The sequence below is a fragment of the Hyperoodon ampullatus genome, assembly GCF_949752795.1.
Source record: "Hyperoodon ampullatus genome assembly, chromosome: 4".
Classification (NCBI taxonomy): domain Eukaryota; kingdom Metazoa; phylum Chordata; class Mammalia; order Artiodactyla; family Ziphiidae; genus Hyperoodon; species Hyperoodon ampullatus.
The window spans coordinates 109,867,619-109,889,746 of NC_136917.1; the positions used below are offsets into that span (position 1 = coordinate 109,867,619).

The 22,128-nt window shown below is 38.3% G+C and overlaps 1 protein-coding gene across 1 annotated transcript in view; it reads left to right on the forward strand.

Moving 5' to 3' along the window:
* The first annotated feature begins 221 nt into the window (after positions 1-221).
* Positions 222-22,128, forward strand: part of TMEM167A (transmembrane protein 167A) — a 34,017-nt gene continuing 12,110 nt past the window's right edge. Inside the window, exons 1-2 of the mRNA XM_079703957.1 lie at positions 222-265; positions 20,616-20,725. Of these exons, the coding sequence (XP_079560083.1) occupies positions 263-265; positions 20,616-20,725 (113 nt within the window). The 5' untranslated portion in view covers positions 222-262. The remainder of the gene's footprint in view (positions 266-20,615; positions 20,726-22,128) is intronic.

Here is a 22,128-nt window from a genome sequence, read left to right on the forward strand (position 1 = left end):
CAAAAGCCCCGCTCCACAGGCAGACGACCAGCAGCCAATGAGAGTGTCATTTACTTCAGCGGGGCTGAATGACGTCACTTAAACCCCGCCCTTTCCGGTACAGAGGAGCCTATCGTAGAGTCTGAGACGTGCGGCTCAGGAGGAGGTACCCTGACAGGCCCAACCAGACCGCGGAAGGAGCGAGAAAGGCAAGTCGGGCCAGCACGCCTCTTCCGCCCAGGGCCCGGAAGAGTGATGTGGCTGGTGTTTCGCCGGCCTCACTATGGTAAGAACCGGGGCTTTGGGGTCGCGGCTGAGCTTTGTGAAGGGGTTGCGGGCCCGCACAAGGGCTGGAGGGTTGGGCGGCGATCCCGGGTCCCCGGCTAGGGAACCCTGTCACTAACTTGATTTTCCCGGGCCTCGGAGGATGCACAGGCCCGGGAGCCATGTGGCCCCTCCACGTCCAACCAGGGAGAACCAGGGCCGGCAGCCCAAGAAAGACCCCGGGGCCGCGGAACCCCTCCTCACACGCCGAGGCCACTTTCCTGACTTGTTTCGAAGAAGTGCGCTGGTTTGGTTTAACCCATCAGTTACTTAGACTCTTTGTGGTCATTTTGAGGCATTAGCGCTGCCCGGGTTTGCGCTTGTTATGTTGCGGCGCCTTATCTCTCTGCGGGCCTGATCCAGGTTTTTATTTCCCTGCTGTCAAATAAACCCCAAGTGCTACACCTTAATTTTCACATGTTGAATTAGTGGCCTTTTGGGTCCCTCCAACTCCATTCTCTCAACTTTAGAGATGCTACTTTATGAGCTATATTTTAATGATTGGAGTTGTCTGCGGAGGTGGCTTCTCTTCTAGGAGCTTAATGTGCTTGGAGTGTGTCTGGCCTCGGGCCTTCCTCCCCTTCCGCACATTAAGAAGGTTTTATGTGTTACTTTGTCTTATTGCAGATTCCTTTAATAGTTTGGGCCTTTTAGAAAAGCTTGAAATAAGTCACAAAATTTCGCAAAATGCTTACGTCTCCAGGTTGAGAAAAATAAAGCCAGCATAGGCAGAGGACAGATGTAATAATCAGTAGTAATAGCAAAAATCTCCCAAGCTATGTCTGCAGGCATTTCACCTTTGTTACGGTAAATGCCAACAGCCTCTACACCAGGCCTCGAGGTGAATGTATGAGGTCCATGTGCCAGATTTGCGTTTATGAGCATATTTATGGGGAAAAGATGAATGCCTTTTATTATGGTATCAAAAGCAACCATGACAAAAAAGCTCTTATACAGTGAAAAGTTGCTGAGCTTGTGTTCCCAGAAGTTCCTGCAGAATCCCATACAGCACAAAACCCTTAGACATTTAATCGAAAACTCATTAATTGTTGTTTGCTTTATGCCAGCTACTTTGGTTATAGCTGGGGCATAAGTCACAGTGTCTTCCCTGGAGAAGTTTACCATTTATAGATGAGATGGCAGTTTATTAGCGGGTTATTCCTTCCTTGGCCAGCGTCTTTTTCCACCTACCACATGATAGGACGGATACACTTGTGTCATGAGTGAGCGGTTATTTAACTTAGAAAATGTGGTTCCTTTTTCAATTCAAAAAGAGTAGAGAGACTGTTACTCTTAATTCTTGCATATGCTCTTCGAGGCTGAAGTTGGGTTATTTTGCTCATAGTACAGTCAGAGATAGATTATTCTTTTCATTACCTTACTGTCTTATGTGCTATCTAGAAGCAAGACATACTGTGTTTAAGATTAATAGTATTTGAATCATCTGGCCATACTTGTTTTTTCAAAGTAACTATAATAGCTCTCGTTTATTAGCACTTGCTATGTGCCAGGCTGCATTTGAAAAATCAGTTTATAAGCACTGTCTTATTTCAGGCTCGAAACTGAATATATGTTTGCAGGCAATGGAAGTCAGGCACAAGGAGACTGACGTGCTTGGGGTTATACACCTAGTAGGTAGTGAAGCCAGAACTCAAACTTATTTTAATGTCCAGATGCCAGAAGTCCTCATGCTGTTGTTAATAAAAACAACATAACTGAGGATAAAATATGTCGTAATGATTTGTTGCTATCAGATATAACATGTCAATCAGACATGGGGGAAAATAGAAACAACTGCCCGGTGGTTAATTTTTCATTCCTGCCCTGTTCCTGTGAGCTTAAGTTGTCCACATTTCAGAAAACGTACATTGTAGTTGGAAGAGCTACACAATGAGGTTTCTTTTTGAGTTTGTACCTACACTTGGTATATTTGTGAGGTAGCCCAGTGATAATGACTTAAATCTGAATTACTGTATTTTAATGAATCCATTTTTTAAAATGCATTTGAAGACCATAAAATGTTTATCAGCAATAATAATTTACAAGTATCAAAGCATAAACAGTCTGATAATTATATCATTTATGAATTAATACTTTTAATTTCGTCTCTTCCCAAGAAGCCTTCCCTGTACCTTCTGTTTTCTTCTGCTCCTTTTAGGTATCTATTTGGACATCTGTACTCCATGTATATACCCCCAGTGCTTCTCTTGCATAGAAAACAGCAGTAAGGTGTTGCCTATATTTTTCCCTTCTCTAGGCAGAGCTCTTTAAGTAGAAACTGCATCTTTTAATCTCTACATCACAGTGTCAGAGTTGGTACTCAAATGAATGAGAGTCTGGGGATACAAAGTCATGTAAAACGTGCTCATTGTCTTCAAGGATTTTACAGTCCAGTGGGGGCGAGTATTAAATAAGTAAATTTTATGTGTTAGCTGCTAGGACGTAGAGAGACGACATGTGTGGTGGAAAGAACATGGGCTTTAGACTGAGCCAAACAGGGTTAGAATCATTCCCAGTGCCCAGCCTTTGCTTGATCAACCTGAGGAACTTTGTCTTCATTTCTCCCTCTGTTGATGTGTTACGTGACTTACAGATGTATTCATTTAATGCTCATAAACCCTGCAAAGTAGGACCTATTGCCCCCATTTTATAGTTAAATCAAATATCAGAGAAAGGGTGTGAGATAGTTTCCCTCATCTTGTAGCTGAGATACATAGGAAATATGTTAGAAACAGAGCAAAGAGTAATTGTGGCTCAGAACTGCTGGGGAGACATCCCCAAAGAGGATGTCTGACCTGTATATTAAGGAGTGAGTAGGGATTAGGGAAGGAATCATTAGCTAGAGCTGGGAAAGCATTTTCTATCCTTCAGACAGATAAAGGAAATGGTAGTTATGGACACAAAGTGCATGAAGTCGAATAGTTGCTTGGGGACTGGAGGGAACAGAAGTTAAGCAGTGAAATGATGAGAGATGAGACTAGAAAGATTGGGGCCAGATCTTGAAGTCATTTCAAGGCCTTTATATTTTGATGATGTTTGTGTACCCGATAAAGACTTTGAGCAGGGAAAAGAATGGTGTGCATTTTGGAAAACCAACTGGTAACAATGTGCAGGGTCTATTTACATAGAAGATTAAAATCTGGAAGACTAGAAACAAATACAGTGATAGTAGATGATTGAATGCCTTAACTCTTGACAATAGTAGTTAGGTTTGAAAGATAAGGATAAATAAAATCATTTTGATGGTGCTTAGTAAGGAGTGGTGAAGCACAACTCCAGTTTAGATAATTGGTTGGATTACAAGGAAATATTGATTAAGCACCTACTCTGTCATGTGTTTTACATACAATGCTTTATTGAAAACTTACATTATTGGCCACAGTGTACATATGAAGAAAAAGGTGCAGAATGATTAAGTGTCTTGCCCAAGACCATACTGCTGATAAATAGTGAAGCTCAAATTTAAACTTAACAGCTCTGTTTGTCACCAAACCCTGAGCCCTTTTTATTATACAACAATGCCGATAATTCCACAGGAAATTCAAGAGGAAAAGCAGTGTTTGTATGCCTCAGTGGTTGAGGGTGGAGGGAGTTTGTTAAGATGACAATTCTATAGCTACTATTGCTTTTGCACCATCAATACAAATGACATCACAGTAGAAAGGCAGGTTATTTTCTTAGCATTATAAAAGTAGTTTTGACTGCATAAACCCATGAAAAGATTCCATAAACTACACTTTGAAAACTACTACCTCAGTCTAATAGGTAGGTATCTGAAGTAGATGCTGGTCTTCTGTAGCACAGTGACTTGTAACCTTGACTGCAAGTAAAAACTCCCAGGGAACTTTGAGAAACTATATGCCCACCCAATTCAGTCCAAATTTCTGGGCATTGATTGTTTTTAAAAGCTCTAGGTGATTCTAATGAGTAGCCAGGGTTCCTACCCTGACTTGATATTTTTGCAGGTTTTTCCATTTTGTCATTCTTTGTCTTTAGCTGACTGCATGATCAGAGTACTTTTTTCATAGCAGAATTTGCACTTTTCCTTCAGAATAGTTTCTCTTATCAATCATTTATCAAGGACATGTGAAGCATTTACATCTTCATTTTCTTAAGTCTACTATTAATCATAGTTATATGTATGCTTTCTCTTGTTAATACCTGTGACACTCTTGTTGCTTTATATTTAGATGTGAGGTGTCCATAAAATAGCTCAAATTAAGCAGCACAGATACAGCAAATGCACTCTAGGTACCATGACAATGAGGTGAAAATAGGCACAAATGACCACCAATGTTGCCAGTGGAGAATAGAGTTGAGGTGCAAAAGAAAATGTTAATATTTCCGTGTGTTATTAGAAATCTTTTCAATCACCTGTGGTCACTTATCTTGGGCATACGGGGTGTTGGGTGTCTTTGCACATTCACATATTACCTTACATTTGTCCCTGTATTTCCACGTTCTCCATTTTAAGGGATAATAGTGGTGCATATGAATTTACAAGTAGAAACTAGTTGGGAAATGCTGACCTCACCTAGATTTGTAAATGATAAAATGCTGACCCACTTTTCCAGTGCTGTATAATTTCTATCACAATTAGGTCAGGAATGTCATTTCTGGGTTTCCTTCCACCTCCAGAAAGGGATCAGCGACTTTAGTTTTGTGTAAAAACAGTAGGTTTTTAAAAGAAGTAAAATCGTTAGTGTTTGGAGTTTTAGAAAATTTTGGTATTCAGTTAAACTGGAAGAATTAGTTAATATGTCAGTAAAAATGTATTTCCCACAGTCAACATTTGAAGCTCCTAGACAGTGTTATGCATAAAAACAGGCCTTAATCAATACATTGGTTAAATAATTTGTGTTGCTAATCCTAAAAATAAGTAAATAAGCTCCATGAAGCTCAAGTGATCCAGGACTAATGAATATACTGGAGGCTTAGTCGAAGTCTTTTCTGCCAATTAAGTACAGTTAGAAACCAATCATTTAGCATCTTGGGCAGAGCACTGTTTAGCATATCAATATGTGTATTTCTTCTGCTTTTCTCAATGTTTCCTTATTTGTTATGTTCTGTTGCTTGGATCTTTTCGCCGTTTTTTCCTCTGTTCCTAATGTTTTGGGTATTCTTTTACTTAGAAGCATTTTTATTTCTACAGCTAAAAACAAAACTCTGTATTGAATTCTTGCCCTTATATCCATACTTAATATAGTTTTAATGTTCAGGAATGACTCTGAAAATAAGAAATTATATCTTTATAGATAAAATGATAGAAATTGAATCTGAAATAAATATTCCTAACTTTTCAAATTGACTTGAGAATAGAGAATTTTAAAGAGATGTGTCAACACTAGAGGTTATTTCATGTTTGGAAACTAAGCTTTGCATTGGCCAATCTCTATCTTTCATTGATGAACAGTTTGATCTAGTGGTGACCAACTGAAAGTCTGAATTATTTTTGTTATTTCAGTGGCCTAACAAATTGCGATTTACTTCAGATTGATTATACAAAGTGACTGAGTCATTAAGTGTATTTCCTCTGGTTTGGATAAGTTAGTTTAGTACAATGATTTGAAGCATATCAGAAGCTCTAATCAGCTCTGAGTAGTATGATGGGTCTGGAATATGGAGGGATAGTAAAAGGGGCCTTTGGAGAAAAAAAGTTTGGGATTGTCATTGCCAGTTAGGGTCGGGGCAGGGCTCCTGTATTCCAGGACCCCAAAGGTTACCATTCTGATTGTATTTGAGGATGTGCTCCAGAAGTTGCTACAGGCAGCCCTGAGTCTAGGGAATGTTACTGTATACCTCTTTATAAAAAGGAAATGTAGGTGTGGTAGACAATGCCCTTCTCCCCAACCCCGTTTTAAAAAAACAAACAAACAAACACTGTGAATATGTTATCTTACTTGACACAAGGGACTTTGCATGTGTGATTAAGTTAAGAATTTTGGAATGGGAAGATTATCTTGAATTATGGGGAGACAGGGCAGTTTATTCACAAGGATCCTTGTAAGAGGGAGGCGGGACAGTCATAACATAACAAAAGAAGTTGTCAAGGTCAGAGTGATCAGGAAGTCACAAAGCTAAGGAATCGGGCAGCCTTTAGAAGCTGGAAAAGGCAAGAAAAGAGATTCTTCCCTACAGCCTCCAGAACAAACACATTGTCTTGTGTTTTATAACTCCTTAGTTCCAATGTGTGTTATTTAATAGTTAGCTAAATTTATTAAACTGAATAGCGTGCCATTGTATACTCCCTGGCATTGTCACAGGGCATTGCCACTGGGTGTACTCGATGAAAATTAGGTAAACCTTAGGTTTGAGAACTATTTGAGGTCCAAGAATTTTCTGCCAGCCAGCTTGCCTACTCAGGCATCCAGAACTCTTGAGGGTGTCTCTCTTACAAATTAAGTGGACTCAGAAAAACACACTCCCATATGCAGGCACCTCGAGGCTGGCTGCTCAATTGAACTTTCTCTGAATTCCAGTTAGTGATAAAAGATTTGGATGCTGAGGAGAAACCCTACAGCCTGGTCCCTTACCATAAACATAAATATATATTTGCTTCTTCATTCTGAATTTTCCAAAATATCAGACAAGTAAATATAAATGCAAAGCAACGTGTGGAGGTTTCTCTTAAAGAAAGCATAGCATGCATTGTTAATTTGTAATCTAAGTGTGCTTTTGAATTTGTTAAAATGTTCTCTTGAATTTGTTAAAATGTTCATTATTTGCAATTGTTGTCAAGTTCCTGTTAGTTCAGCATTTTTCAGTGACTACTGTGCACTATTTTGTTTAATAGGCACAGGGGATTGATAAGAACCTCAATAAAATAGAGGAGACAATTACACTACAATTTGGTGGGTGGCAGGTATGTGTGTAACACATAGGTGTACAAAGATACAGACTTTGCTTGGTGTGGGGAGTAGGGACAAGGAACACTTTTCAGAAGAGGTGACTCTTGAGTTGAGACCAAAAGGTTGAAAAAAATAGATAGCATGTACAAAAACACAGAGTACCTTGAAAAAGGTTGCATGATTTGAAGGATCTGAGAAAAAAACATAGTAAATGAATTTTACTTCCCTTATCACCTTTTTTTTTAATCATCTTACCCTCTATATTGTGATCGAATGTTTGCTTGCTTCTTAGCTTCCTCCCTTCCCTTTAATAACATTTTCGTATTGAAAATCTCAATTATTTTTCTAAAGGACAGTAACATCTGTTTCCTTTAACTCTGAGGCTAAAATTTTATCAGTGGGCAACAGATGCTAAGCATTAAGAGGAATGCTTAGGTAGGCTGAGCAGTGGTAGGCTAGTGTCCGTGAGTTTGAAACACTCTTGACCAGAGACTGAGTACATCTAAAAGACTGTACCACCTAAGGTTATTTGTTTAAATTTAAGGGTCTATAAACCCCAGGAACAAAGTTGTATGTATCATATAGTGCATACTTGTAAATGGTTTTCAGTTGTAAACGGTTTCACACACAGATATACACACCCCACTTCTTTAATAATAGTATGTTTTTAAGTGCCTCTTAAAAATCTTTTATTTTGAAAAAATTCAAACATACAAAGGAAGAAAGAAGAGTGTAACTAAGTCTCAGATACTTAGTGTTTCATCATCAGCCCCACGCCTCCCACCATACACACTGGATTATTTAGAAACCAATCCCAGACATATCATGTAAGCATGTTTCTTTAACAAGACATTCAAGGAATAAAAAAAGTATACATTGCAAAATCATGAATTTAGATACTCTATTAGGAAGATGATAAACCTACTTTGCAAATTTCTTTTCCAACCACTTAACTAAGTGAATCCTTTGCTTAAAACAATGTCTGCTCGTTATTCCCTGAACTTGCGAATTCCTGATTCTGTGGGGACATTTTCCATGCTTTTGTCTCCTCTGGAGCCTGCTCTCTATTCTTTGCCATGTGACTGTGCCCTTTAAGGCTTGACTCAGTTCCTGCCTTCTCCTTGAAGATTCTCCTGACTTTTCTTTGGGAAAATGGCCTTTTTTTTTCCTTCTTTTTGTGAGCATTGCTGACTTATCATTTACATATGCTATGAGTTGCTATTGAGTTTTTAAAGTTTAATATTCTAACTTGATTATAACTACTGTGTGCTTCAGTTGTCTCATGTATAAAAGAAGGATATTAATAACAACTGCCTCAAATATGAGGATAGATAGGATAACCAAAAAAAAGAATTCCGTGAATATCAGTTATTTTTGTTGTCAGCTATAAACTGAAAAGAAGGAATCATGCTGTGTCCTTTTTTGAAATTTATTATTTATTTTATATTGGGGTACAGTTGATTTACAATGTTGTGTTAGTTTCAGATGTACAGCAAAGTGATTCAGTTATACATGTACATATATCCATTCTTCTCAGATTCTTTTCCCATATAGATTATTACAGAATATTGAGTAGAGTTCCTAGTGCTTTACAGTAGGTCTTTCTTGATTATCTATTTTATACATAGTAGTGTTTATATATTAATCCCCAACTCCTAATTTATCCCTCCCCCCACCTCTCCCCTTTAGTAACCATAAGTTTGTTTTCAAAGTCTGTGAGTCTGTTTCTGTTTTGTAAATAAGTTCATTTGTATCATCTTTTTAGATTCCACATATAAGTGATATTATATTTTTCTTTCTCTGTCTGACTTACTTCACTTAGTATGATAATCTCTAGGCCCATCTATGTTGCTTCAAATGGCATTTCATTCTTTTTTATGGCTGAGTAATATTCCATTATATATATATACCACATCTTCTTTATCCATTCTGTTGGTGGATGTTTAGGTTGGGAGATTAATCCTTTGTCAGTCACTTGGTTTGCAAATATTTTCTGCCATTCTGTGGGTTGTCTTTTCATTTTGTTTATGGTTTCCTTTGCTGTGCAAAAGCTTTTAAGTTTAATTAGGTCCCGTTTGTTTATTTTTGTATTTATTTCCATTACTCTAGGAATTGGATCCAAAAAGATATTGCTATGATTTATGTCAGAGTGTTTTGCCTGTGTTTTTCTCTAAGACTTTATAGTGTCTGGCCTTACCTTTAGGTCTTTAATCCATTTTGAGTTTATTTTTGTGTATGGTGTTAGGGAATGTTCTAATTTCATTCTTTTACATGTAGTTGTCCAGTTTTCCCAGCACCACTTATTGAAGAGACTGTCTTTTCTCCATTGTGTAGTCTTGCCTCCTTTGTCATAGATTAGGTGACCATAGGTGCATGAGTTTACCTCTGGGCTTTCTATCCTGTTCCATTGATCTATATTTCTGTTTTTGTGCCAGTACCATACTGTTTTGTTGACAAGCTTTGTAGTAGAGTCTGAAGTTAGGGAGCCTCATTCCTCCAGCTCTGTTTTTCTTTCTCAAGGTTGCTTTGAATATTCAGGGTCTTTTGTATCTCCATACATATTTTAAGATTTTTTTGTTCTAGTTCTGTGAAAAATGCCATTGGTAATTTGATAGGGATTGCATTGAATCTGTAGATGGCCTTGGGTATTATAGTCATTTTGAAAATATTGATTCTTCCAATCCAAGAACATAGTATATCTTTCCATTTGTTTGTGTCATCTTTAGTTTCTTTTATCAAAGTCTTGTAGGTTTCAGAGTACAGGTCTTTTGCCTCCTTAGCTAGGTTTATTCCTAGGTGTTTTATTCTTTTTGATGCAATGGTAAATGGGATTGTTTCCTTAATTTCTCTTTCTGATCTTTCGTTATTAGTGTATAGGAATGCACCTGGTGGGTAAGGTTGGTCCAGGGGTCTGTGCAGGCCTTCTGGTTGAAGGGACTGTTGCCTGCCTACTGTTGTGTGGAGCCGGGTCTTGTCCCTCTAGTGGACAGGACCGTGTCAAGGGGTGTGTTTAGAGCTGGCTGTGAGCTCAGTAAGGCTTTAGGCAGCCTGTGTGTTGATGGGTGGGGCTGTTGGTTGTTTGGCCTGAGGCATCCCAGTTCTGGAGCCTGCAGGCCATTGGCTGAGGCCAACATGGCAGCCAGTGGGTATTCCCTGGGCCTCCACCAGCAGTGTCCTTGCCCCCACAGCCACTCCCTGCCTCCCCAGGAGACCCTCCAATCCCCGTAAGTAGGTGTGACCCAGGCTCCTATGGAGTCACTGCTTTGCCCTGGGTCCCAGTGCACGTGATACCTTGTGTTTGCCCTCCTGGAGTCGAGTCCTGTCCCCCAGTCCTGTGGAGCTCCTACATTAAAGCCGCACTGGCCTTCAGAGCCAAATGCTCTGGGGGCTGCTCTTCCCACTGCCAGACCCCCAGGCTGGGGAGCCTGACCTGGGGCTCAGAACTCTCACTCCTGTGGGAGAACCTTTGTAATATAAGTATTTTCCTGTTTGTGGGTCGCCCACCTACCAAAAGCACCTCTCCTACTGTCTCGTTGTGGCTTCTTCATCTTTGGATGTAGAATATCTTTTTTGGTAGATTGGAGTCTTTTCTGTCGAGGGTTGTTCAGCAGTTTGTCGCGATTTTGGTGTTTTCATGAGAGTACATGAGCTCAAGTCCTTCTGCTCCACCATCTTGTCTCCTGTTTTGCTATGTACTTTTTTTTTTTTTTTTTTTTTTTGCATTACGTGGGCTTCTCACTGCTGTGGCCTCTCCCGTTGCGGAGCACAGGCTCTGGACGCGCAGGCCCAGCAGCCATGGCTCACGGGCCCAGCCGCTCCGCGGCATGTGGGATCCTCCCAGACCGGGGCACGAATCCGTGTCCCCTGCATCGGCAGGCGGACTCTCAACCACTGCGCCACCAGGGAAGCCCGCTATGTACTTTTTTTAATCCAGTGTCTACCCTCATGCTCCAGACAAAGTAGATATCAAATACATGTTTAGTTATGTTGGCTAGGAGGAAACCTGTGCTTTATATTTTATTAGATTATTATCAAATACTATTCATCGACGAATTCATATACATGTTCAAAATGTGACCTTTAAAAATAAGCATTGTGAGATACTATGATTTCTCTCTAGAGTTGATCACCATTTCCTTTATTGATTTATTTCAAGTTTAAAAATATATATTACTTGCTTTCACAGATGCAAGGTTAAAATCCAGTTCAATTAAAAACAAGACATATTAAACTTTATCCTTATTATATCCATGAAGAAATGATTTGCACAGAGAACAGTTATTAAAATAGTAATTACAAATCAATTTTACCTTCTTCAGACCATAATCATAACACTTAGAAAATTTGAGAAACCCAGAAAAGTTGATAATTAGGTTGAAAACCTTCCAGTGATAATCACTTCATTGTCTTCTCTTTGCATAAAGGTTTACATAGCTACAGATATACCGATTGTGAAATCATGTTTTTCCATCACGTAGCATTGTACAGAAGCATTTTTTTGTCCTTAAAATATTGGCAAATAACATGTATAATTTTTTTAATGTTTTGAATAGTTAGCAAATAAAAATCATTAAATGTGTAAAAGGTTGAAAAATATTATGACAGTTTCTGATAGCTAATTCTTTTTTTAGGATCTCTTGGCTATTCTTCCTTACTTATTTTTCCATATGAATTTCAGTATCAGTTGTCAGTTTCAACAAAAGTAACTTGTTGCAGTTGGGTTCATTTTAAATTTATAGATTAGCTTTACAGTATTGCCTTTCAATATAAGAACCTGGCATACCACTCCATTCTACTTTTGTATGCTTCAGTATGTTTTAAGGCTTTGTCAATTGGCCTTTGATGCCAATATTACAGATTTCTTGTTAAGATTATTCCTATATATTTTAGTGTTTTGTTCTAATTGCTGTTATAAATGGAGTCCTTTTTTTCCATTTTGTTTCTCAACTGGTTGATACTGTAATTTTGATGATTGTTGATTTAAGTATTTTAAATATGTGCCTAGCCACCTTAATCAATTTTAATTCCCTTATGGTCTGTAATCATTTTTCACTAGATTCTTTTGGGCTTTTCAGGTAACACTTTATATTTGCAAGTAACAATTTCACCTTAAAATAGTTTTTTTTACAACTCTTATTTTTTGTCTAACTCCTGACTTTACAAGAAATACTTTTTTTTAAATTGAAGTATAGTTGATTTACAATATTCTGTTAGTTTCTGGTGTTCAGCAAAGTGATTCAGATATATTTTTTTCAGATTCTTTTCCATTACAGGTTATTACAAGATATTGAATATAGCTCCCTTTGCTATACAATAAACCCTTATTGCTTATCTCTTTTATGTATAATAGTTTACATCTACTAATCCCATACTCCTAATTTATCCCTCCCCATGTACCTTTGCCCTTTGGCAACCATAAGTTTGTTTTCTGTGTCTCTGAGTCTGTCTCTGTTTTGTATATAGATTCATTTGTATTATGTTTTAGATTCTACGTATAAGTGATGTCATATGATATTTGTCTTTAACTTACTTCACTTAGTGTGATATTCTCTAGGTTCATCCATGTTGCTGCAAATAGCAGTATTTCATTCTTTTTGTGGCTGAGTAATATTCCATTGTGTGTTTGTGCGTATGTGTGTGTGTGACATCTTCTTAAACCAATCCACTGTTGTTGGGCACTTGACTAGTTTTCATTGCTTGGCTATTGTAAATAGTGCTGCTATGAACACTGGGGTGCATCTATCTTTTCAAATTGGAGTTTCCATCTTTTCCAGATATATGCCTAGGAGTAGGATTACTGGATCATATGATAGCTCTATTTTTCCTTTTTTAAGGAAACTCCATACTGTTTTCCATACTGGCTGCACCAATTTACATTCCCACAAACAGAATAGGAGGGTTCCCTTTTCTCCACACCCTCTCCAGCATTTGTTATTTGTAGACTTTTTGATGAGAGCCATTCTGATGGGTGTGAGGTGATATCTCATTGTGGTTTGGATTTGCATTTTTCTAATTAGTGATGTTGAGCATTTTTTCATGTGCCCATTGGCCATCTGAATGTCTTCTTTGGAGAGATGTCTATTTAGTTTTAGGTCTTCTGCTCATTTTTTGATGGGGTTGTTTTTTTCATATTGAGTTGTATGAGCTGTTTGTGTATTTTGGATATTATCCCCTTGTAGGTCTCATCCATTGCAAATATTTTCTCCCATTCCATAGATGGTCTTTTCATTTTGTTGATGGTTTCCTTGGCTGTGTAATAACTTTTAAGTTTGATTAGGTCCCATTTGTTTGTTTTGCTTTTATTTCTTTTGCCATGGGAAACTGATCTAAAAAAAATATTGCTACAATTTATATCTGAGAATGTTTTGCCTATGTTTTCTTCTAGGAGTTATGGTGTCATGTCTTGTATTTAGGTCTTTAATCCATTTGGAGTTTGTATATGGTGTGAGGGAATATTCTAGTTTCATTGATTTATGTGTAGCTGTCCAGCTTTCCCAACAACACTTGTTGAAGACACTGTTTTTTCTCCATTATATATTCTTGCTTCCTTTGTTTTGGATTAATTGACCGTAGGTGTGTGGTTTTATTTCTGGGCTTTCTGTTCTATCCATTGATCTGTATGTTTGTTTTTGTGCCAGTACCGTGCTGTTTTGATTACTGTAGCTTTGTGTACTATTGTCTGAAGTCTGGAAGTGTTATGCCTCCGGTTTTGTCCTTTTTCCTCAGTATTGCTTCAGCAATTTTGGGAATTATGTGGTTCTATGTAAATTTTAGGGTTATTTGTTCTAGTTCTGTGAAAAATGTCATGGGTGTTTTGATAGGGATTGCATTAAATTTGTAGATTGCTTTGGGTAGTATGGCCATTTTAACAATGTTAATTCTTCCAATCCAAGAGCTTGGGACATCTTTCCATTTCTTTGAGTTATCTTCAGTTTTCTTTATCAGTGTTTTATAGTTTTCAGCATATAGGTCTTTCACCTCCTTGGATAAATTTATTTCTAGGGTTTTCTTTTTTTTTTTTCTTTTTGAGATGATTTTAAACAAGATTGTTTTTTTACTTTCTCTTTCTGATAGTTCATTGTTAGTGAAAAGAAAAGCAATGGCTTTCTGTATATTAATCTTGTATCCTGCTACCTTGCTGAATTCATTTATTCTGTTAATTTTTTTTTTTTTTTTTTTTTTTTTTTTTTGCGGTACGTGGGCCTCTCACTGTTGTGGCCTCTCCCATTGCGGAGCACAGGCTCTGGATGCGCAGGCTCAGCGGCCATGGCTCACAGACCCAGCTGCTCCACAGCACGTGGGATCTTCCCAGACCGAGGCACGAACCCCTGTCCCCTGCATCAGCAGGCGGACTCTCAACCACTGTGCCACCAGGGAAGCCCCATTTATTCTGCTAATTTTTGTGTGGAGACTTTAGGGTTCTCTAAAGAGAGTATCATATCATCTGCAAACAGAGACAGTTTTACTCTTCCCTTTCAATTTGGATACCTTTTCTTTTCCTTGTCTGATTGCTGTGGCTAAGATTTTCAATACTGTGCTGAATAGAATTGCTGAGAGTGTGCATCCTTGTCTTGTTCCTGAATTTAGTGGGAAGGCTTTTAGCTTTTCAGGGTTGAGTATTGTTGGCTGTGGGTTTGTCATAAATGGCTTTTATTGTGTTGAGATATGTTTCATCTGTATCTACTTTCACAAGAGTTTTTATTATGAATGGATGTTGAATTTTGTTTGCTTTTTCTATGTGTATTGAGATGATCATGTGATTTTTATTCATCCATTTGCTAATGTGGTATATCACATTGAGTGATTTGTGGATACTGATAAATCCTTGCATCCTTGGGCTAAATCCCCCTTGATCATGGTGTATGATCCTTTTAATGTATTGTTGGATTCAGTTTGCTAACATTTTGAGTATTTCTGTATCTATATTCATCAAAGGTATTGGCCTATAATTTTCTGTTTTTGTAGTGTCTTTGGCTTTGGTAACAAGGTGATAGTGGCTTCATAGAATGAATTTGGTAGAGTTCCCTCCTCTTCAACCTTTTGGACCAGTTTGAGAAGGATAGGTTTAAGTTCTTTCTAGGTTAGGTAGAAATTCCCAGTGAAGCCATCCAGCCCTGGACTTTTGTTTGCAGGGAGTATTTTCTTACAGGTTCTATTTCACTTTGATTGTTCTGTTAAAATTATGTTTCTTCTTGACTCAGTTTTGGCAGGCTGTGTGTTTCTAGAAACTAGTCCATTTCTTCTGGGTTGTCCAATTTCTTGGCATATAGTTATTCATAGTATTCTCTTATGATTTCTGTGGTATCAATTGTTATTTCTCCTTTTTCATTTCTTATTTTGTTTATTTGGGCCCATTCTTTTCTTCTTGGTGAGCCTGGCGAGAGTTTGTAGATTTTGTTTATCTTTTCAGAAAACCAGCTCTTCGTTTTACTGATCTTTTCTGTTAGTTTGGGGATTTTTTAATCTTTATTTCTTCTCTCATCTTTATTTCCTTCCTTCTGCTCACTTTGGGTTTTGTTTGTTCTTTTCTAATTCTTTTAGGTAGTACGTTAGATTGTTTATTTGAGATTTTTCTTATTTCTTGAGGAAGACCTGTACTGCTATGAACTTCTTCTTAGAACCACTTTTGCTGCATCCCATAGATTGTGTAAAGTTATGTTTTTATTGTCATTTGTCTCAAGGTATTTTCTGATTTTTTTTCTTTTTTCATCCTTTACCCATTGGGGTTTTTTTTGTTTTGTTTTTTTGTTTTTTTTGTTTGTTTGTTTGTTTTTTGCTGTACGCTGGCCTCTCCTGTTGCGGAGCACAGGCTCCGGACGCGCAGGCTCAGCGGCCATGGCTCACGGGCCCAGCTGCTCCGCGGCATGTGGGATCTTCCCGGACCGGGGCACGAACCCATGTCCCCTGCATCGGCAGGCAGACTCTCAACCACTGCGCCACCAGGGAAGCCCCTACCCATTGGTTTTTTTAGTAGCATGTTGTTCAGTCTCCATATGTTTGTTCTTTTCCCATTTTTCTTCCTGTGGTTGATGTCTAGTTTCATACCATTGTGGTCAGAAAAGATACTTAAAATAATTTCTATGCTCTTAAATTTGTTGAGGCTTGTTTTGTGACCCAGTATGTGGTCTATCCTTGAGAATGTTCCATGTACGCTTGAAAAAAAATGTGTATTCTGGTTTTCTGGGATGTAGTGTCTTGTAGATGTCAGTTAAGTCCAACTGGTCTATTGTGTCATTTCGGACATCTGTTTTCTTACTGATTTTCTGTCTGGAAGATCTGTCCATTGATGTCAGTGGGATGTTAAAGTCTCCTACTATTATTGTATTTCTGCCAGTTTTTCCCTCTATGTGTTAGTATTCTATTGATATATATTTAGGTGCTTATACCGGGTGCATATATGTTAATGAGTGTAATATCCTCTAATTGTATTGATCCCTTTATCATTGTATAATGTCCTTCTTTTTCTTTATGGACTTTAAGTCTACTTTGTCTGATATGATTATTGCTGCCACCACTTTACTGTCATTTCCATTTGCCTGAAATATTTTTTTTCATCTCCTCACTTTCAGTCTGTGTCTCCTTAGCCCTGAAGTGAGTCTCTTGTAGGTAGCATATTGTAGGTTCTTATTTTTTATCTAATCTGCCACTCTGTGTCTTTTGATCGGGTCATTTAGTCTATTGACATTTAAAGTAGTTATTGATGAGTATGTGCTTATTGCCATTTTAAACCTTGTTTTCCAGTTAATTTTGTACTTCTTTGTTGATTTCTTCTTCTTTTTCCTTTTGTGGTTTGATGATTTTCTTTTGTATTATGCTTGAGTTCCTTTCTTTTTGATTTTTGTGAATCTGTCGTATGTTTTTTATTTTGTGGTGAACTGGGTTTTCAAGTATGTTGATCCATAACTATCTCTACTTGCTTTTTACAATTTTTTTTGTTGTTGTTTTTGTTTTTGTCTTTGCTGCATCGCATCTTCATTGCCACACATGGGCTTTCTCTAGTTGCAGTGAGCAGGGGCTACTCTTTGTTGCAGTGCATGGGCTTCTCATTGTGGTGGATTCTCTTGTCACGGAGCACAGGCTCTAGGTGCGTGGGCTTCGGTAGTTGTGGCATGCAGGCTCTAGAGCGCAGGCTGAGTAGTTATGGCACACAGGCTTAGTTGCTCTGCAGCGTGTAGGATCTTCCTGGATCAGGGATTGAACCTGTGTCCCCTGCATTGGCAGGTGGATTCTTAACCACTTCGCTACAGGGAAGTCCCTTCTTGTTTTTAATCAATGTAATGTCTTATTTAAATGATCTTCAATCCTTTTATATGTTTGCCTTTCCTATTGTAATTTTCACTTTCGTATAAATTCTTGCTACTTTTCTCTTTTGAGGAGACCTTAGGGTAGGTTTAGTATTGCTGTATTCTTTTAGTTTTTACTTGTTTGAGAAATTCTTTATCTCTCCTTCTATTCTAAATGATATTCTTGCTGAGTAAAGTATGTTGCAGGTTTTTCCCTTTCAGGACTTTGAGTATATCATGCCACTTCCTTCTGGTTTGTAATATTCTGCAGAGAATTCATTCAGCTGATAGCCTGATAGGGATTCCCTTGTATATGGCTCTTCGTTTTTCTCTTGCTGCCTTTAGAGCTCTCTCTTTGTTTTTAACTTTTGCCATTTTAATTATGATATGTCTTGGTATAGGTCTGTTTGGGTTCATCTTTTTGGGGACCTTCTGTGCTTCCTGTACCTGGATATCTGTTTCTTTCTTTTGGCTTGGGAAATTTTTAGCCCTAATTTCCTCAAATAAATTTTCAATCCCCTTTTACCTCTCTTCTTCTGAGACCATTGTAATGTGAACATTAGTATGGTTAATGTTATACCAGAAATCTCATAAGTTGTTTTCATTTTTAAATTTTGTTTTTCTTTAGCTATTCTGATTGAGTGATTTCCATCATTCTGTTCTCCAGATCACTTATTTGTTCTTCAGTGTTATTTAGTCTGCTGTTGATTGCTCTAGATTGGTTGTTATCTCAGCACTTGAGTTGTCTAATTTTGATTGCTTCATCTTTGTAGTTTCTAGTTCCTTGTTACAGTGGTCTGCATTTCTATTGGTAATCTTAATTCCTTTAGCATTTTTCTTATCTTCTTTTTGAACTCAGGGTCTAGGAGACTGGTGAGGTCTGCTTCATCTCTTTCAGGGGATGTCTGTTGTTCTTTTAATTGGGAGTAGCTCCTCTCCTTTTTCATTTTGCTTAACTTTTTCTGTCTGAATTTAGGAGAAACGTTTTCTACTGTGGTCTTGAAGGGGTGTTTTCAACGTGGGAGCATCATGTGTACTCTGTGTGAGTCCAGTATTTTTGGTGTGAGGGCTGGTTTTGGTATGGATGCCAGCCACCTCTTCTCCCCAGAGTCTGCTGGCTGTCATCCCCTTGATGGGGATGTGATTGGTGTTTTGGTGTCCAGGGCCTTCACTGGGTGTTAGGCAGAGCCCCCTCATTGCTCCATGGCCTGCTGGAGTCAGGGCCTCCTCCCCAGTTGTTGGAGTAGAAGCCCTGAGGGTTGGATTTGATGAGGCTCCATTGCCCTTGAGTGCATGCCCTGTCCCAAAGGAGGTGACTGCTGAAGCAGGTGAGGCCCATGTGGTCATGGTGAACCTATGTACCTCCCATGCAGTCCAAAGTTGCTTCCCTTTTTCCATTGTGTTCATCCTAGTTGTAGTGCTAGGCTGTGGTATGGAGTAGGCTGGCGCTGGGGGCCAGGGTGCTGTGGCTGCATGAATCAAGATGGTTGGGCTGCTGCCTGGGACCTTGACGGCCTCTGTGGCAGGCCTCTCCCAGGACCTGTCCACCCCAGATCCAACTCCAAGCAGAGGTGTGGGGTGGGCAGAACTGGAGCACTGAGTACTCCTCCCTAGAGGCTTTGTACCAGATACATGCCTTTCTGTGCTCCACCAGGTGCTGCTGACAAAGCCCAGACCCACCCTCTTTCCCCCCACCCCCGCCTTAGGAGTGCTGACATCGGGACAGTGCGCTCTGTTGTTAGACCTGGACCACACCCCAGACCCTCAGGACTAGCTCCTTGCAGCTAAATGGAGTCTTTCCCTAGGGTTTGTCTGCCAAGATTCACTGCTTAGCTGCTGTAGGTATTTGTACCCCACCAGATTCACACTTTGATTGGGAAGTGTGGTGAGGTACAGGTGCCAGCACCAGTCTCCCTCCACCGTGACTGTTAGCAAGCCAGCCTGCGCATACTCCTCTCAAGTAAAGTCCAGGCTTCTCTAGCCCCTCTGTCTGTCCCAGCAGGCAAGGGGTCTCCCTAAGCCTGCCTGTGTGGACCTTTTCTCCTTTACACATCCCCCCAGAGGCTCAGGTCCCATCCTGATCCATTTTTTTCTTTTCCTGTCCTACCTACTTACATGGAGGTCTTTCTTGCAGCTTTGGTTGTATAGATCTTCTGCCCATTTCCCATTGGTTTTCTGTGAGAATTGTTCCACATGTAGATGTATTTTCGATGTGTTTGTTGGGGGAGGTGAGCTTCACATCCTCCTACTCTGCCATCATGATCCCCCTCGGGAAGTACTTCTGAATTTACTAAATAAGCATATTGCTGGCTACTGTGTGAGATTGATATATTTTAGCTACCTGTATATAATGGAAATGTTATTCTTTATTATACGTACAGTAGTATTCCTGCACTTTTTAAAAATTGTTTTCTTTATTCAGTCATCTCTTATTGGGCTCCCACTGTGCGGCTGGCACATAGTCAGGTGCTGGAGATTCAGAGTTGATAGACAATGTCCACTCTTCAGGGATGAGTATTGTGATAAACATATAACAGTTTTCTTCAGGAACAGAATCCTGTGTTAAATTTTATTTTAATAACTTTTAAAAATTCAGCAGTGAATGAGCAAGTGCTTTTCTTTCACCAAAACCTAATAGGCTAGTAGTATTAGTCAATAAATGGAACATGATTACTTAAATTTAAAGCATTCTTATTCTAAAAGAATTTCAGAATTTAAAGAAACTTGAGCCAGCATTGAGTCTGTCTCCCCATTCTCCACCCAGTTTTACTGATGTGAAACAGAGATTTAGAGAAGCCAATAGTCAACTGAGGTCATATAACCAGCTTACTTGCAGAGCTTGGAGACCCCATGTCCTGCCTAGTAGTCTGGGATCCTAGAATATCATCTCTATTAATTATTGGTTAAGCTTTGGTGAGCTGTTTTGGATTCATGACATTTTTGGTAGTGTTTTTAAGTTCTTGAATTTAGATTTTTGTTGCATCTTCTGAATTCCTTAGCCCAAAGAATGGAGATGAAAGTATGCTCTCAAAATACCTTGTGGTTTTGCTTTTAAAGTGTTCTCAGACACGTCATTCTGTTTGCCTTTTTGAAGAAAAAAGTATGATTCTTAATATGAAATTGACATTTTTTACCTGTGCAGTTTATCTTGTGACATTAATTTTTCTTTTTCTCTTTTTAGTCTGCCATTTTCAATTTTCAGAGTCTGTTGACTGTAATCTTGCTGCTTATATGTACCTGTGCTTATATCCGATCCTTGGCACCCAGCCTCCTGGACAGGAATAAAACTGGGTATGTCACTAATAATGTCTAATCACCCAAATTAGTTCTTAGAGATATTGAATGTCAATTATTGAAAGTCATTAAATAATTTAATTCCTGTATGTAATTTAGTTTGTAATAACTTTTTACATTATTTTTTCCCTATTTTTAAAAATCCAAATCTTTATATTCACAGAAGCTCACTAAATAAAAATATAAATATCAGAAGTGACCTGAAATGTGTTGGACTGAAAAAAAAAAATGTATTTTAAAAGATGTGATAGATTTTTTTCGGAGATTGAAGCTACAATTTAGTACTTTCAAAGACAGTGTTTGGCCTTAGTATTTAATAGAATATTAGTAAAATTGGTTATCATATTTTGAAAGCATTAAACATCTTATTAGCACTGTGTCCATAAAAATAATAATATAGACATTGCCTCTTCATTCCAAGATTGGTCTAATCATATAGTCTCCTCATCTGTATCATAAAGCAAACATCTTTGGAGAAATTTATTTAGCTTACTTAAAAAAGTAATGAAAATTAAGTCTTGGGCATGTCACATCACTTTTAATTATATGTTCACACCCCCAAAAAATTTAAGCTTAAAATGACACCACAAAGACTTAAAATTTTTAAGTGCCAGGTTCCTAATACAGAAATGCATATTGAGTTCAACCAGAAGGACAAGTATGTAAAAAAACAGAGACCATGTGGTGAAAACTATGCAGACTTTCTTTGCCTTACAGATTTATTAATTTCTTAAATTCACAATTGTCTTAATTCTTTTGTGGTAAGATCCTGTACCTCACTTAATCATCTTAAGAAATAATAGGATGGAATAGTAGAATACTTCACATAGGAATAATTAATTATCTCCAGCACCTTTTTTGTTTTTGATGAAAGGAAAAGGGCCAAATTAAGATCCTGCAAGATCAAACTCTGCTTTTCCACTAATAAAAAGCCCCTACAAAAGGCCAGGTAGTAGATACTCAACCATGAGAGGAAATAATTCTCTTTCCTTCAACTCTATTATATCTTTGGGGTCATAATTAACATTTACTCAAACATCCTATTATCTAAATCATTTGGCTTTTGTTACTGTTCCTTTGTTTTTATTACATAGGTTTGTTTGAACATCTATAAAGATATAAATAGAACCCCTAACCAGTTTTGAATAATGAAAATCTATAATCCTGTTCCAATAGACTGATTGTCTGTCTCTATTGGCATGAGGGATTTTATTTAACCTACTGAAGGTGAAAATAGATGTTATTTGTCCATCAGTTTTTCTGACAATGCCTCACTTCCTTTGTAGACATTACCTTCTCATCAGTCCACCTTTTTCTCTGAACTCAGCACTCAATACTTTGTCCCTTTGTTGAAATTATATAATCTTCTTTGTTGCTTAGTTGTGCCTGAAGCCTTTCTA